At 38.8% G+C, this 17,105-nt stretch overlaps 1 protein-coding gene across 2 annotated transcripts in view; it reads left to right on the top strand.

Annotated features, from left to right (window-relative positions):
* LOC139740109 (aminopeptidase N-like) overlaps positions 1 to 17,105 on the top strand; it is a 117,760-nt gene that overhangs the window by 30,333 nt on the left and 70,322 nt on the right. For both annotated transcript variants that reach the window (XM_071650694.1, XM_071650693.1), the window contains exon 4: positions 2,550 to 2,704. In XM_071650694.1, the coding sequence (XP_071506795.1) occupies positions 2,550 to 2,704 (155 nt within the window). The remainder of the gene's footprint in view (positions 1 to 2,549; positions 2,705 to 17,105) is intronic.

Raw genomic sequence — 17,105 nt, 5'->3', positions numbered from 1 at the left:
CGTTGATGGCACGAGCAGTTCACGACTAGTTTACGCACTTCACGAACAGTTTGCGCATGGCATGAGCAGTTCAAGACGAGTTCACGAGCAGTTCACGACTACTGCGCGACAGAGGCGCTCGCGTCGGTGCGGGGGTGTATATATAGGGCAAGAAACGCAAGAAAGTCCCCTCACCCAACCCCCAACCCCCCCCCCCCAAAAAAAAAAAAAAAAAAAAAATCCTTCGTTTCTTGCGTTTCTTTTCCGTTTCTCTTTCTTTTCGTTTCTCTTTTCGTTTACTTTAATTTCTTCGTTTCTTTTTTCTCTTTTTTTGGGTGAATGGGGGAGTAAACTTCTTTTCTTTTATTATTCGTTTTCATTTCTCCTTTTCTTTTTCTTTTTCCCTTTTCTTTTTCGTTTCTTTTTTCGTGTCTTTTTTTTCGTTTCTTCTTTTTTTTCTTTTTTTAGCTTCTTTTTCTCTTTTTCGTTTCTTTTTCTTTTGTTTGTTTTCGTTTCTTTTTCTTTTTTCGTTTCTTTTTCGGTTTTTTTTTTTTTGGTTTCCTTTTTCTTTTCTTTTTTGGTGGGGGAGTGGGGGAGGGGAGTTTTGTTGTTTTATTTTCGTTGTCCTTTATTTTTTTCGTTTCTTTTTCGTTTCTTTTTTTTTTCGTTTCGTTTCGTTTTCTTTTCTCTTTAACTGTATTTTAAGGTTAAAAAGAAAAACAAGTGTTTTGAAATAAGATAACAATTTATTAACATGAGAACAGCCAATCCAAAAATGACCAGGGGTTGGGGAGGCCCCCTTTTTATATGGCGTGCCCAAGTCGGCACGACGCCGTCCGAATTGCGCAAACTCGTTGCGCCAATGCGGGAAGTGCGTAAACTATGCGCAAACTATGCGCAAACTATGCATGAACTCGTCGTGCCAGTTCGTGTCAATGTGGACACTGATGGGCACGCATTCGTGAACTATTCGTGAACTCGCCGTGAACTCGTCGTGAACTATGCGTGAACTAGTCGTGAACAGTGCGGGAGCCTCCCAGTTCGTGCCCCAAAATGGTACGACTTGCCACGACAAAATCGTGGCCAAAAGTCGTGCAAGTGTCAGAATTTCTTACGTGATTCATTTTTTTACGCGACTTTTGGGCAGTGTGACCGGGCCTATTAATGCATTGGTCCCTTGGGCGGAAAGACAGTCATGTTATATCTCATGCATGTAGTAATTTGTGTTTGTGCCATAAACAGGTGTCTTGTGGTGTCTCTCATGGGTCTCTCGTAGGTCCACTCCTTTCAAAATAATTATACATTAATGATGTTCTAAATTCGTCCATCTTTCTTTTTAATTACATGCTTTGCTGACTAGGGGTATACAGAAATATACACACTAAACTTGATACAAACAAAATATGATTGAAATCAGTGGTTGATGGGATCAATATGATTAATTCAAATCATATGACATAATTTATCTCATAATTCTATACTTTCTCCTTTAGGACACTCAACAGAAAGTCCTTCGACATTTAAAAATGTTGATCACAAAATATTTAGGCATCTTTAAAGACAAAATCTTGACTTAAAAAGGTTAAACTGACCATTTCTACTCTCGTTTGGAAATGCTGGGGCGATGAATAAACTGAAGTGCTGAGTTAACATCAACGTTTTGATGACCTTGTATTTTATACTACGATGTATACTTGTAAGTATGGAATCTCATAGCGTTGGGCAACAGTGCAATTGCCCAATTTAATCTATTGCCGCTTTTCAAAATGTCTTCCAGTAGCCTTTGATAACAGTGGCGTATATACTCATACCAATGTTGTGTTTCACAATGCCTGGCAAATGATGATTTGTAAAATCATTGTTGCTGCAATCTCAATGTATCGAGGTATCGAGTAATCGAGTACCAAATGTTCTTTTTCTCGTTCGAACGAAAAACAAAAATAATAGAATGCACTCATAACCCGCAAGATAGGGTGATTAATTTCATTTCCCCCACATGATGACTGCGTTTGATTCCCCCCCCCCCAAAAAAAAAAACAACAACATGGCAATTACATTCGATAATCCACAATATTTGAACAGCGAAATGCAAATGAGTATTCCTCCCTCCCCCCCTATATATCTTTCTTAGTTACCGCATCAGAGAAAGAAAAATCTTGTAAAGCATGGGAACCATGTATCTAGTTTCCTCTTTGTTCTTCTCTTATTTTATGATTTTTTTTGAGAGAGAGAGATAGCCGAATTCAAACAAGCACTGCTTTTAATTAAGGTCCTTTGCTCGATTTTCTTGTTATCTCATATCATCCATACAACTCCATGAAATATTGTTTCGCAAAAGCTTGTCTGTGTCTTTCTGTTGATGTTAGTATTTTTTAGCATTTTGTTGCTGGGCGGGCACACTGTGAAACAACACAAATGACAAAATGAAAGGACTTTGAATGAACTGCAAGACATCCCAAACTCCATCAAATGACATTAGAAGTTGACTCTGGGAAGAAAGTTTCAGCTGCCATAAAAATTAGTTGTATAAAAAGATAAAAGAATGCAGAAGTGAATTACCCGTTTTGCAGATATGATTGGCGTACCGATGTTCGCTGCGGGAGCGATGGAGAATTGGGGACTGATCATTTACAACGAAGACAATTTCCTGTACGATGAGAAAGTCAATGGGAGACGTGACAAGCAAGCAACGCTCACTACCGTATCACATGAGATTGCCCATCAGGTAGGACATATTGTGTGTGGGGGTGTGTGTGAATGAATAATGTATGTACGTATATATATTTATATATATAATGTATATACAGATCTGATCCAAATATCTTTTGGGGCAGTCAACTGCCCCCTTGCATACGAGGGAGCTTTTATGATGTTGTAAACTTATTTTTGATGCATTTAGGAAAAATGTCAATTTTTCCAAAAAGTACACTATACATCTATGGAGGGGAACCACGCAGTGAAAGGGTTTGTAAAAAGAAAGGAGATATCCCCTTCCAGGTGAGGGAACTTAAGTATTTTTGGACCTGAAGTGATGTATCTGGTGAACCCTTTTGATGAAAAAAAAAATAATCCGAAATCTGTACTGAGTCCATGGGAAAGGACCCACAGGGGAGGTTTTACCTAAAGAATTGAAATTAAACAATCTGGTTTACAATTTGGGTGAAATATTTGGACAGTTTTCTATCCAAAAAAAAAAAAAAAAAAAGGAAAGAAAATTTTCCACACCTCGGGAATTATAGGGGTAGGGGGCAAAAATGATATGTCCCCTCCCCCATCACCGCCCCTGATTACATAATGTTTGAGCGGTCTCGATGTGCGTATGGACATGGAATAAACATGTCTTTAGTGACACTATAAGAAACAGCCATGGAAATCACATTGACACAATAGATAGTATAACGGAATTGAGAATTTGTCAATTTGTTATTCTTTTTTGTCTGTGAAACATAGTCACTATTGCATTCACTCCATAGCAATGGAGAAATGAAAAACCTAAATCGATTCGTCATAATGTTTTAATCGCTCTTCGCTAACGGAATGGCAGGAGAGAAAAAAAAATCATGTGTGATGGGGTCATGCATACCGTAGGCATATCCGGTTCATACCACTTTGTGTTTAGATTTCGAGGCAGTGAAGCTCTAGCAATAAAGGTGAGGGTTGTTTGTGTTTCAACCCTTATCCTGTGAGGCACATGTTGTATTGATTAGCACTGTGAATCTAGGTCAAGCTCATGTTGACAGTTATATTTACAAAAGGAACTTGATTTTACTTGGGTGAAAAGTGTGCAATCATAAGATATAGCTGCCTTTTCTTCTACAAGTGAGTTACACAATGAAATATGTGAAAATCTCTATACGGATAATGATATTTTATTACAAATCGTGGAAAAATTCCAGTATGATGACGGTGTTTTACGGTGTTTTACTGGGGTCATCCCGCAAGCACGTCACCCACGAGTCATACAGCCCAGGAGCTCGATATAAAGTAAACTTGGCCCACGAGCTCTATGATCCACCAGCTCGACAATAGGCAAAATAAGGCCCACGCTCCAGGCACTCAGTACATATACAAGCACACTCAGTTCATAAGCCCCGTGATTTAATGTCGGTCTTGTGGTCCCTCCCCCCCCCCCCCCCGGGTGCTATTCGTTATTCCGAAGGTTCGTTATTCCGAAGGTTCGTTGATCCGAAACACGCAAATATCCTATACCTAGAGGTTCGTTAATCCGAAAATGAAAAAGGGTTCGTTAATCCGAACATTTGTGGCATTATTCCGAAGGTTCGTTAATCCGAAGGTTCGTTGATCCGAAAATGTAGGGTTCGCTATTCCGAAGGCCCGTAAGTCCGAAAATGAAATAGGGTTCGGTATTCCGAAGGTTCGTTAATCCGAAAATGAAATAAGGCTCGCTATTTCGAAGGTTCGGTATTCCGAAGGTTCGCTGATTCGAAAATAAAATAGGGTCCGTTATTCCGAAGGTTCGTTAATCCGAATATATGATCGAAGGTTCGTTATTCCGAAGGTTCGTTAATCCGAAAATGAAATAAGGCACGTTAATCCGAAAATGAAAAAAGGCTCGTTAATCCGAAAATTAAATGAGGCTCGTTAATCCGAAAATGAAATGAGGTTCGTAATTCCGAAAATGAAATAAACTCACTGTGATAAGTTGTCGTAATCAGGAAAAAAAAAAACACTGCTTGGATATTACGCAATGAAAATTCGATATTGTCTCGGGGAGGATGATACACGTGTATATTTTCAGCTAAAGGACGTCGTGTTGCGTGAAGAAGTGGCGTAAACAAGAATCTTGATTTTAATTCAGTCTGAATAATTATTTACCTGAGCAACGGGGGCTGTGTGATTTTTCTATATCCTACCTTCAGACACCTTCACATTTTTAATGATAATAACAGTAACGACGATAAGACTAATACAGAGAATGATTAATACGTATTGACACGACTAAAAAGTATCATTAATAGTATAGTAATGGCTATAATTATCGATGGTAACTATGGTGATAACGCAGGGCAACTTTAATTATTACTCGATTCACAGTGAAAAGTGTGGAAAGCGTGTTTGCAGCAGTTTTTCTGCAACCCATTTTGGGGGGAGAATAGAATGATCAGTTAGACTGTAGAGTCCCCTTTTCATTTCTTGAAATCCATTACACATTCTTCACTTTCAAGTCTAATAACTTTTGAAAGGATAACTCTGCTGCTTTAAAAGTTAGCATTAATCATGGACAGAATGGGTTAATAAAACATGCTCAATTTCAGCTTAATCTGGTAATCCCTTCATTGTTGTTTGCTCCTGTGGTTTACTTCCTGTTTTTTGTTCCTTTCATTGAATAGCTCGCACAACTTGTTAAAGATTAAGCGCTTGAAAAGTCCCTGCACTTCAGAGCCTCATTTCTCAGTTCACATTTTTCAGAGTGTGTGCTTTCTTTCTAGTATTTAGATAGGTTAGGAGAGTCCATTTGAATTGAGTTATACATCATTTTATACATCATCCTGATAAAAGGTGACTGGGACCCACCTTTTATTGAGATCGCTTTGTTTTACTTTGTTTTGCGATATCCCAGCCATTTCAAAACCGATTCTTATCAGATAAACTTTGAATTCCCCTTAGAATTGTATGCTCTTTATCATTTCATAAAGCAGTTTCTAAGTAACTCGCAAAATGTTAAATGCTGAATCCTCACCTCAACCAATACTATACCATCTCTTTAACCATGGGCGCTGCAGCATTCTTTTCAAATGGATGTATATGACGCTGCACATTGTATTTGTCCATAATCATTATAACTGAGAAAGGTTGATTCTCAGGTTGATATTCTTTATGTTTGAAGATGGAAGTTCGAATCATAGGTCATTCCATCAAATAAGATACACAATCATTTCAACCGTTATGCAAGCGCATTACAGCTTGGGGTTCGGGGCTAAGACGACGTCCCAGCCTACTCCCAGGCCTATGAAAATAGTTTCCTTTCATACCAAATTATTGTTCTTATATCAATTATTGTATATATCTCGTTTGAACGTTCAGTGGATGTTCAAGCGAGTATGGAAAATATTTGGAGCTTCGTGATTGCTAAACAGGCACCATAGTAAACCTACACCACTAAGTTTTAGTTTCAGTGAGCCATAGTTGGAGCATTGTGTATTTAGTGATATAAGTTGTGGTTGATGCCAGTGCTCTTGTTCTATCAATATTCCTGCAAAGTCGTTGCTATACCAATCACCATGCCCTAGGGGAAATGTGACTTTGTATGACCAAGATGCTAATGGCAAACAAAGCTTTAAACTGAAAGAGATATTTTCAGACACTTATGTCAAGTTTTTACATGATTTCATCATAAATACATGGTAGTTTCCGGAACTTTTAAGTGTTACCATGGCAACAGAGATTGTTAATCATCCCCATTTACGTCCGTTCACGAGTGAAAACTGGCGAGTAAGCCCTTTAAGTGCCATTATCCCCAGAGATAGGGCAAGTTTTGATATTACTTTTGTAAAATTTGCTTCGAGTTTTCCCTGAAATTGTACAGTGGTTTTTGTCGTTTTTTCGTTTACATAATAAAGTTCATACAACGTGTATCTCAAACTGTTATTTTTACTGTTTTTTTTAGTCAATGAGGACATCATTTTTGTAAGTTTGAAATTAAGTGCTCCATTCCATGCCCCACCTTCCCCATACTGTAGTCCGGATCTTTGACATGCAGCGGTTCATTATGAGCTCACATCGTCCACCTTCATAATGGTTATTTTTAGCACTCAGAATCAAGATTATGATTGGTCGTATGATAACGACCAATATTAGTCCATGGGCCAGGCCAGATATTGGTACCACCTGAGGTGGCAAAAACCTCATCTCAGCCAATACTATACGATTCCTTTAATTTTGAAATGCCTTCCCTTTTTAAGACGGTGACCGCGGCCACGCCCGCCCCCCACCAAAAAAAAAAAAAAAAAAATTCTTATGTTTAAAGAAAGTGAAATGCATGCAAAACTGACAGCTCTGTTTTTTTTTTATTATACTTCTAACAATGGGTATCCTGACATGAATATCCAAACAGTACACCTAACTATGTGTCTAAAATCGGGTTTTACACAGAAAAGTTGTAGTTTCTTTTCGTACACATGAAGTTATAGACATACATGTAGGCCTATATACATGCATTTCTTCTTAGAAAATGAATAATTTAACGCTTATGTAAAAGACGTCGAGCTACTAAAGTCAAGGGTTTGTAGAAATTGAAAGAGATGAGAAATGAAAGAAATGCACTTGCCGTAGCAAGAAATGACGGGAAACAAGCTGAAATACAATGTGGGCCTACGTTTAATTCCACTCTTTACAAGAGGTTATCCTGGGCTTGAACCGAATGCAAACATTTCTATGTAACTTTTTCAGAATCCTGCGAATGTAATACGACTATAGTGTCCATGGCAAAGGCTATCATTATGGAGTACTAAAACGCAATTTACTTAACTTTACGAGAGCTAGAAATTATACATACACTGGCTTACATTTTGTCATTTACCATAACGACATGAATTCCATGTGTTACCATGTCACACAAAAAAGTGAAGAACTGCATCTAACTTCTCATTGAATTCAAGCAAAAATAATTTCCTACCTATTGACTAATCGGTAGGACAAGTTCGATTACATTTCACTCTTCACAGTGAAGCTTATTAAAAGCGATGTAGCATTTGAAATCTGCTTGTTGAGTATATTTTCATTATTTATTTGTTTAATAGCCTTTATTCTTAAGACCACGCATGTGTGTGTGTGGGTTTTTTTTTCCTGCTTGAGACATGTTAGAATGGCAGAATATGGTAATCATTTCAAATAATGAATGTATTTTTCCTGACAATGATGAAGAAGTGAAGAAGGAGTCGGAGGGGACGAGCTCATTCTCCGGAGGAGAAAATACCTCTACTTTCATCATCAGTATACATGTACAAATGAAATTACAAATTACGACGGCATTCTACATCGTTGAAAAAAAGTTTGTAAGGAATCGCGTGTTTTTTGTGATTGCCTGTTTGCATATGGTTTACAGCTCGTTATTCCGAAGGTTTTTTAATCCGAAGGTTCGTTATTCCGAAGGTTCGTTTATTCCGAAGATTCGTAATTCCGAATGTTCGTTAATCCGAAAATGAAATAAGATTCGTTATTCCGAAGGTTCTTTAATCGAAAATGATATAAGGTTCGTTATTCCGAAGGTTCGTTGATCCGAAAATGAAATAAGGTTCGTTAATCCGAAGGTTCGTTAATCCGAAAACGAAATAAGGTTCGTTAATCCGAAAATGAAATAAGGTTCGTTATTCTGAAGGTTCCTTGATCCGAAAAATGAAATAAGGTTCGTTATTCCGAAGGTTCGTTGATCCGAAAATGAAATAAGGTTCGTTAATCCGAAGGTTCGTTAATCCGAAAACGAAATAAGGTTCGTTAATCCGAAGGTTCGTTGATTCGAAAACGAAATAAGGTTCGTTAATCCGAGAATGTAATAGGCTTCGTTATTCCGAAGGTTCGTTGATCCGAAAATGAAATAAGGTTCGTTATTCAGAAGGTTCGTTAATCCGAAAATGAAATAAGGCTCGTTAATCCGAAGGTTCGTTAATCCGAAAACGAAATAAGGTTCGTTAATCCCAGAATGTAATAGGGTTCGTTATTCCGAAGGTTCGTTGATCCGAAAATGAAATAAGGTTCGTTATTCCGAAGGTTCGTTAATCCGAAAATGAAATAAGGCTCGTTATTCCGAAGGTTCGTTGATCCGAAAATAAAATAAGGTTCGTTATTCCGAAGGTTCATTAATCCGGAAATAAAATAAGGTTCGTTATTCCGAAGGTTCGTTAATCCGAAAATAAAATAAGGTTCGTTATTCCGAAGGTTCGTTAATCCGGAAATAAAATAAGGTTCGTTATTCCGAAGGTTCGTTAATCCGAAAATGAAATAAGGTTCGTAAGTCCGAAAATGAAGGTTCGTATATCCGAAAATGAAAATAAGGCTCTTAATATTCCGAAAATAGAGTAAAATTCTTGTTATGACAAAATATCGTGTTGTAATTAATGTCTTTTGCGTTCGTTGATACGTGTGGCGCATATGTGTGAGTGTGTGTATTGAGGTCAAGTAGGGCCTACATAGAACCCTTAGAAATTTACTGTTTTAACTGCCCATCTTATCCGCTCTCACCCCCATTATCGTCGCCTTATAGCCTCACGTTTATCGGTAGTCTAAAATTCATCATCATCATCATAACAATTCAGGAGAGGCATGTTCACTTTGAAAAGGGGGATGCCAGCATACTCATACTCTCTTTGGACACATAAACACATACGAACATATAAACTTTTTATCGGCGACGTATAGAATGCCGTCGTAATTTACAATTTTCATTAGTATATGTATACTAACGATGAAAGTAGAGGTATTTTCTCCTCCGGAGGATGAGTTCGCCCCCCTCCCACTCCTTCATATCTTCGTCAGTGTCAGGGTAATATATTCATTATTAGAAATAATTACCATATTCTCCGACTCTAACATGTCTCAAGCAGGAAAAAAAAAAATCACTCATGCTTGGACTTAAGAATAAAAGCTTTTAAACAATCAAAGATATTCAACAAGCAGATTTCAAAATGTAACATCTCTTTTAATAAGCTTCACTGTGAAAAGTGGAATTGTAATCGAATTTGTCCTACCGATCAGTCGCTAGGCTAGAAATTATTTTTGCATGAATTCAATGAGAAGTTGAATGCAGTTCTCCACTTTTTTGTGTGACATGGTAATACATGGAATTCGTGTCGTTATGGTAACTGACAAAATGTAAGCCAGTGCTTTGTATTATTTCTAGCTCTCGTGATGTTAAGTAAATTTGGTTTTTACACTCCATTATGATAGCCTTTGCCAGAATGACACTAGTTGTATTACGTATTACCAAAAGAAACTGCAACTTTTTGTGCAAAACCCGATTTTGGACACATATTTAGGTGTACCGTTTGGATGTTCAAGTTACGGTACCCATTGTTAGAAGTGAAAAAAAAACCGAGTTGTCAGTTTGCATGCATTTCACTTTCTTTTAACATATAATTTTCTTCTTTTTGGGGGGGGGGGACCGCGGTCACCATCTTTAAATAAATTGAAGGCATTCAAAATTTAAGGGATGTATAGTATTGGCTGAGATGGGGCGTCAGGTTTCCAACTTTTTTGTGAGATAATGAGAAACTTCTTATGAAGTATGAAAGAGCACGTAATTCTACGAGGAATTCAAAGTTTATTCGATGAAACATGGTTTTTGAAGTGGCTGAGATATTCAAAACAAAGGGATCCTAATAAATCGTTGGACCCACCTTTTGTTTGGCCCGATGTTTTACCATGTTTTTGGATATCTCGGCCAATTAAACCGTTTCTAATACAATACACTTTGAATTTATTTTAGAATTGTATCATTTCAAATTTCACAGGTGATTTCTAATTATCTTGCAAAAAGTTAAAATTTGAATGTCCCATCTCAACCAAAACTATACTATCCCTTTAGAATACCTCGCCTGTATGAAATAAATCCCTTCATAAGACACTAATACCCCAGACGATCGATAGACACCCCCAAAACACATACACACAGACACAAAATAAACAAGGAAAAGTAGAAATTACGCAGTGCGTAATATATGTCCCCCGCCGGAAGTTTAAATCCTTGGACTGGCATCAATGAGTTTGTTTGCAAACTAAAGATATATACATTATTTAAGTAGTACATTGTATGATTACCATACAGTGTCATAACAAGCAGTTGATATTTAGTTATAATAAAGTGGAAAGGTACACGTCTCCAATGGAGCTATATCCTGTAATAAAAAGAATGCTTCTTACAAGGCCAGTGAAATTATGTAATAAATCGTATAATCTGTGTAGAGAAATAGGAGAAAAGTTGTTAATGGGATAGGATTGAAGTTGAAGTTAGATACCATAAAAAAACTCTTTATAAATGGATATACACTTACTGTGGTAAGAGTATAAACTAGAATTTCTGTTAAAATTACACACTAACTCAGTTATATTCTTGTTGTAGTAAATACAATATTAGCAGGTTGTGAAGTCATTTTAGTGTTGTTTGCTAAAGAAAGCTGTATGTTAATGTATGCATATAAAAGGGTTTTTGTCTGTATACATTTAAACAGGGATAAAATGGTAAATTTGTTGATACAATGTTTACCTACGGGATAGGGGCACTTGGTAGTCTATGGATGATGGGTCACTGTGGTCCAGACAATGCAGTGGTCACTGTATGGAATTGGGGATACTCCATACTGGCCCTGGGTTGTGTTGGTGAAGATCAAATCTAGTACTCCTCCACGTTTGGTGAGTAGGTGTGCTGATAAGTTGGTTGAAGCCATGGCTGTGAAATACTGTCTCCAGTTGTTGCTTGGCGGAAAGATCCATATTAAAATCTCCCATGATGTATGTAGAGTACTGTGTAACAGGTGCATTGCTAAGGAAGTTGTCGATATGACCTTGTATAACCTTGCAATGGTCCAGGTGGCCTATAGACGATGACTATGAGGCAGGAGTGATTGTCTACATTCACAATGCATGGGAGACACTGGAGATGAGGAGCTGGAACTTGAAAGCTGCTTTATTGAAGCAGTTGTGCCTTGTACAAGAAGTGCAAGACCATGCTGAGTGTGATGATGAACAACTTGCCATTTGTCACCAGGCGGAGCTAGGTTGGAGGAAGATGGTGATGCATGTGTTTCTGACAGGCCTAGTATGGTACACTTTGATATAAGTGGATCCTTTATTATATGCCTGTAATGGGACTTCCATGATCTCATATTAAGATGAGCAATAGTCAGTTCTGTGTGATTCTCCAGCAATTGGTGTTGCCACTTGAATACACTTGAGTTGCGCATTCGGACAGTTTCTTGCAGTGCAGCATTGTTGACCTTGATTTTGTCTGGAGTAAAATTTATGAGCTTTACACCTTGACGAGTTGTGGCCCGACTTATGATTGTGTAGGTGAGACCAGGTGGTGGTGACTTGACTTGAGGAGGCATTGATAGATCAGCTATGATGTGAGTGCAGGTACTCCCTTGAGCTGTATGTGCAGTGAGTGCCCATGCTAGCATTCCTGGATACTGTTTTTCTCTCTACAATTACTGGAGATTTGGGTGACAGAGGAAACCTGGCTGTCACTACCCTGACAGGTACTGCATGCTTTAGATGAGGTGGATTGTGTCTCCTGCTATTAATTCCTGCCTTTTCATCATCGAACTGTACATAAATGATACCTCCTAGTGGATTTGATGGACTGATATGAAGCTTCACAATAGTCCCTGTGGCACCATTCACCAAATGGTCTGAGAGATCAGTGTTTTTCGTCTGAATCCATCGTGCTCCTTCACACAGTTGCAGTGATTTACGTAAGCCACCTGTTTCATGGATATTATTTGACGTTATGGTAACATTACAGGAACCAGTCTGAAGATCTGTTCTAGAATCAGAAGCTGTGACTGTAATTTGTGGGGCATCTGATTTTTGGAGCATTTCTTGGTTGTGTTTGTTTGCCTGTTCATTTGTAAAGAACAGGTGCAGTGTGTTGGGTGGCAGTAATGACTCATCTGTCTGTTGAAGGGCAGCTAATTCTTCCATATCTTGGGGTTGGAGATCTCCAACACGTATTCTGGATAGTATTTCAGCAAACTGTGCATCTTCTCGTTGATGTACAATTGTGGAAATGCTGTTTTCCAAATTGAGCCACATAGAACATTGTAATCAAGCTTGGGTGTCTGAAATACAGCTCTGTCTCCACATGGTGGCAACTGGAATAAATCTCCAACAGCAAGTATTGATACACTGGCAAAGGGTTTGTCATTGCCAAAAAATATCTTGCAATGCTAGTGACAAATGCTCTAGTGTACTCCCTCCAACCATGGAGATTTCGTCAATAATGATGACTTTGAGATTTTGGTACATGGCTCGCATTGTGTTGAGTTTTTCATCACTTGACTTGCGATACTGAAAAGCTTTTCCACGTTGGCGAACTGGCAGGTTGAAAGCTGAATGCAGTGTTGTGCCATTGATGTTAGCAGCAGCCTTTCCTGTTGATGCGGTAACACTGTTGGTTGATCAGGATTTTGGCCAGGCTGTCGTAAGGCGCGGATGGCACCTTGGTAAATAGCATGAATGAGATGACTCTTTCCTACACCTGCTCCGCCAGATAAGAAAATGTAGAATGGGCCTGGATGAACATCTGTCAAAGCTGAATGGCAAATATTTGTGCTCCACTGGAATATGTAACAAAATAATTTGTACTGTTCATCATTCAGAGAAGATATGAGGTCATAGTATTGTGGAATCTGGTGAGAATGTAGTGGAAGCATGTACTGTATAACTTCCAGAGGCAGGTTTGTCACTTGGAACTTGATCATACTCCAGTAAATCTGGGTCCAAACCTGCAAAACTGTGGGTCGATATGATGAGCGGTCTCTTGTTGCTCAAGTTCTGGGTCAGCCCAGAGACCCTCATCCAAGTCAATGTCTTCTACTGCAATTTTCAACATGTTCATGGAAAGGCTCAAATGCTTGGATAGTTGGCAGTATTTGATCCGAGACCTCTTTGTACTTGGAGGTCCATGATCCATCAGCATGGAGTAGACTTTCTTCCTGGCGCCATGGATAATATAGCAACAACAGTCTGAAATGATACATCTCTGGATCTTTGTTTTTTGACACACTATGGTAGCGAAGAACACATGGTTTTTAGTCTTTTGCACATAATACCAAGGTTATTCTTGAGATGAACTTTCTTTGTGGTGATACTTTCATCAACTTCAAGTTGTTCTTCTTGGTTTTCAGTTGTGTCAGTGTTAGGTCGTGTCACATAATTTGCACAGAAAATAGGCCAAGGATACATCCTCTAAACTGTCGGGCCTGGCAGCATACTTGTCGAGCATACTTGAAACATACACATCATCCTCCTGGTCATCCATTTCTGCAATGACATTCATTGGTTTTAACATCCGTGTTCTTTGTTCTTTTGGGCCAGTTGGTATGAAGGTCACTTTGGTATTAGATCGCCTTAGTGGAAGAGAAAGGACACGAGCTATAGCTTCATGTTCTGACACCTCACGACATTTGAGAAATACTTGTCCAATATGATGCAGTTTGTTTTGAATGTTTATGTCATCTGCTTCCTTGCATGCCTTTTTCATCAGTTCACTCATTGTTCGTTCAGGTTTGCACATGTAGGATGTCAAGTATGCAATACATGCCCAGACATTGGTGATGTACTTGATGTCCATGTTTGCTTGGAGAGCTTTGAGAATGACAGAATTGTAGTTATTAACACAGGTCTCTGATGTTGTGCGTTGCATTACAATTGTCTCACGTTTGAAAGCAACTTGAATTGATGCATAATAGTCATTTTCATTGACATTTGCTTGTCTGAGCAATTCACTTTCTGTTGGAGGCTGAGTTGGATCCATCTGGGCAAGAGCAGTGAGAACCTTTTTTAGTACAACTGTGGCTTTTTTGACATCTTTTGGATTAGTATCCTTTTCAGCTGGACGACAAATCATTGTTTTGCTAGATGTTGGCCATGGAAAATGAAAGCGACATGTAAACTCCTAGTTTTTTCTTGCATGTTCTGGTGTGATGATGAATTTGTCGGGTTTTGACAAGATGATGCAATTCTGAGTCTTCTTCCTCAGCTGGGATGGCGCATGTCACATATTTGTCTATAAACTGTATGACTTCTTCATCACATTCTTGGTCCAGTCGTGGTGCATCTTTGACATGCACTGCTGCATGAAAGTGTTGTGTTCCTCGACCTTGCATCTCCTTACGTATGTCATAATTGAGGATCTGTCCAACAGGATGAACACTACTGAGGAGGACTTTATCCCACAGCTGTTCAAAGATGTAGTCAATTTGTCTGGCAGCAGTTACTGGGTTTGTTTGAAGCCACTTCCTCTTTGTCTGCCAGTCCATATGTTTGATGTCATCTTCACTGAAATGCTGTCCATACTGTTTGCCTATCACTTGAATAACTTCTGTCCAGTGAAATTCTGCCGCAGAGCCTGTGATGAAGAATGTGTAAGGTCCATAGAGCTTGATCTTAGCTAACATATCCAACTGCATGTTTCTCCAGTATTGGGGTGTCCCTCTGATTGTCTTAAAGGTTGTGAACATTTCATCACTGGAAATGAGTTGATGGACAGTCTGTGGATCTTTAAGTTTGCCTGCATTGATATCTTGCTGGTGCCTTTTCATCTTGGATATGTTAATGGTACTCTTTAATCGTTCACTCTCAAGCCAGTGCAGTCCATGGAAGATGTATTCTGTAGCTGTTTGCAAATCGATCATCAGCATTTTGTAACCTGGCATTTAAATATTTGGCAGGTGTTAGCCTTTTCGGTCTGTTGTCATTAAAATGTCCTTTCCCAACAGCAAACAGCTTTGGAAATGCCATAGGTTCCCAGTTTGGCTCAGAAGTAGCACTCACAGGTATCTGTCCCTCTGCTGGTGCAATGTCTAGTATTTGTTCAGTGGACAATGATGGTCCATGTGTCGGTTGCAGACATGTCACTGCATTTAGTGACCGTTTGTTGTGTAATTGTTGTTGAACTTCAGCTGGTGTTTCCTTTTCAACTTCATCCTCACTGTCTGTGAGGGTGTCATTGGGGCATCGTGATGACTGCTGGCCTAACCCAGTTTGATGTGAAGTTCTAGAATTAATTGGATGTTCTTGCGTACTTGTGGACGGTTGAGAATTTGGGTTGACTGGTCGTGTCAGAAGCTCCCAGAGGTATGGATCTGACTGCTGCGATACATTTTCCCATGATGTATCTACAGTGACATCTTTGTAGAAGGGGTTGCTTTGCTTGAGTTTGAGTAATGCAGCATTGACAAATGTTGGTCGGATGAACTGTTTGTGGACAGCACTTTTATCACTAAGTCTCCTCTTTAGGGCGAGTGTTATGATATTATCATTGTTGGTGCATCTTGGTAGCATTTTGCAGACTTTTGATAGATCGGCTGGCACAAGAACAACATGACCCTTCAAACCATGCTGGGCTCCTTTAGTATGAGATACAATGTGCATAAATGGAATGATTTTTGCAACCAAAAGGCATTCTAGGGATGACAGTTCTTTGAGCTCTTTTGGAATATCCACTAACAACAAATTGTTCTGGTGACATTGGGCAGGCATGTTTCCTTTCTGCAATGTTCTGTGGCATGTTTTGCAGATCAATGAGAATGTTGTTGAAATGCATTTCCGCAGAATGTTTGGTGGACACCTTCCATAATTGGACAATTTTACTTGCACCATGGATCGCCTAAATAAAAGTCTGAAACAACAGGCACATGTGTAAGTGGGTCCTTCGGCGATGGCTCTCTTGTATTCTTGAAGAACTGTTTCAACTGATTTTACATGAGAAGTTTTGCAAGATCTTAGTTGTTGAAGTCTCTGTTGAGTAGATTTCTTTTCTTTGGCTACATATTCAGTACATGTTCGTTTTGTCTTCATCCTGCTTTTGTTTATTTGATGTTCTTTTGCTTTATACAGATCATGTGTCCGTATCTTTCTCATTCTAGATTTATTTGCTTCCTGCTCTGTAGCTGTGTATTCATTGTCTGTGCGTCTTCTCTGTTTACTTGCTTTATTTGCATGCTGCTCCTTTGCAGTGTATTCCTCATCTGTACGTCTCCTTTTCATTCTTTTTGCATTTGCTTGCTGCTCCTTTGTTGCATACTCATCATCTGTACGTCTCCTTTTCTTTCTTGTTCTCTCTCTCTTTGCTGCTCCTTTGTTGCATACTCATCATCTGTACGTCTCCTTTTCTTTCTTGTTCTCTCTCTTTGCTGCTCCTTTGTTGCATACTCATCATCTATACGTCTCCTTTTCTTTCTTGTTCTGTCTCTTTGCTGCTCCTTTGTTGCATACTCATCATCTGTACGTTTCCTTTGCTTTCTTGTTCTGTCTCTTTGCTGCTCCTTTGTTGCATACTCATCATCTGTACGTCTCCTTTTCTTTCTTGTTCCGTCTCTTTGCTGCTCCTTTGTTGCATACTCATCATCTGTACGTCTCTTTTTATTCTTTCTTGTTCTCTCTCTTTGTCT

This window comes from Diadema antillarum, unplaced genomic scaffold, assembly GCF_040938485.1.
Source record: "Diadema antillarum isolate AM-2024a unplaced genomic scaffold, OU_Dant_1.0 seq00000835_RagTag, whole genome shotgun sequence".
In the NCBI taxonomy this organism is placed as follows: domain Eukaryota; kingdom Metazoa; phylum Echinodermata; class Echinoidea; order Diadematoida; family Diadematidae; genus Diadema; species Diadema antillarum.
Note: the sequence above shows the minus strand (reverse complement) of the source record. Positions and strands in the feature narration are given on the sequence as shown.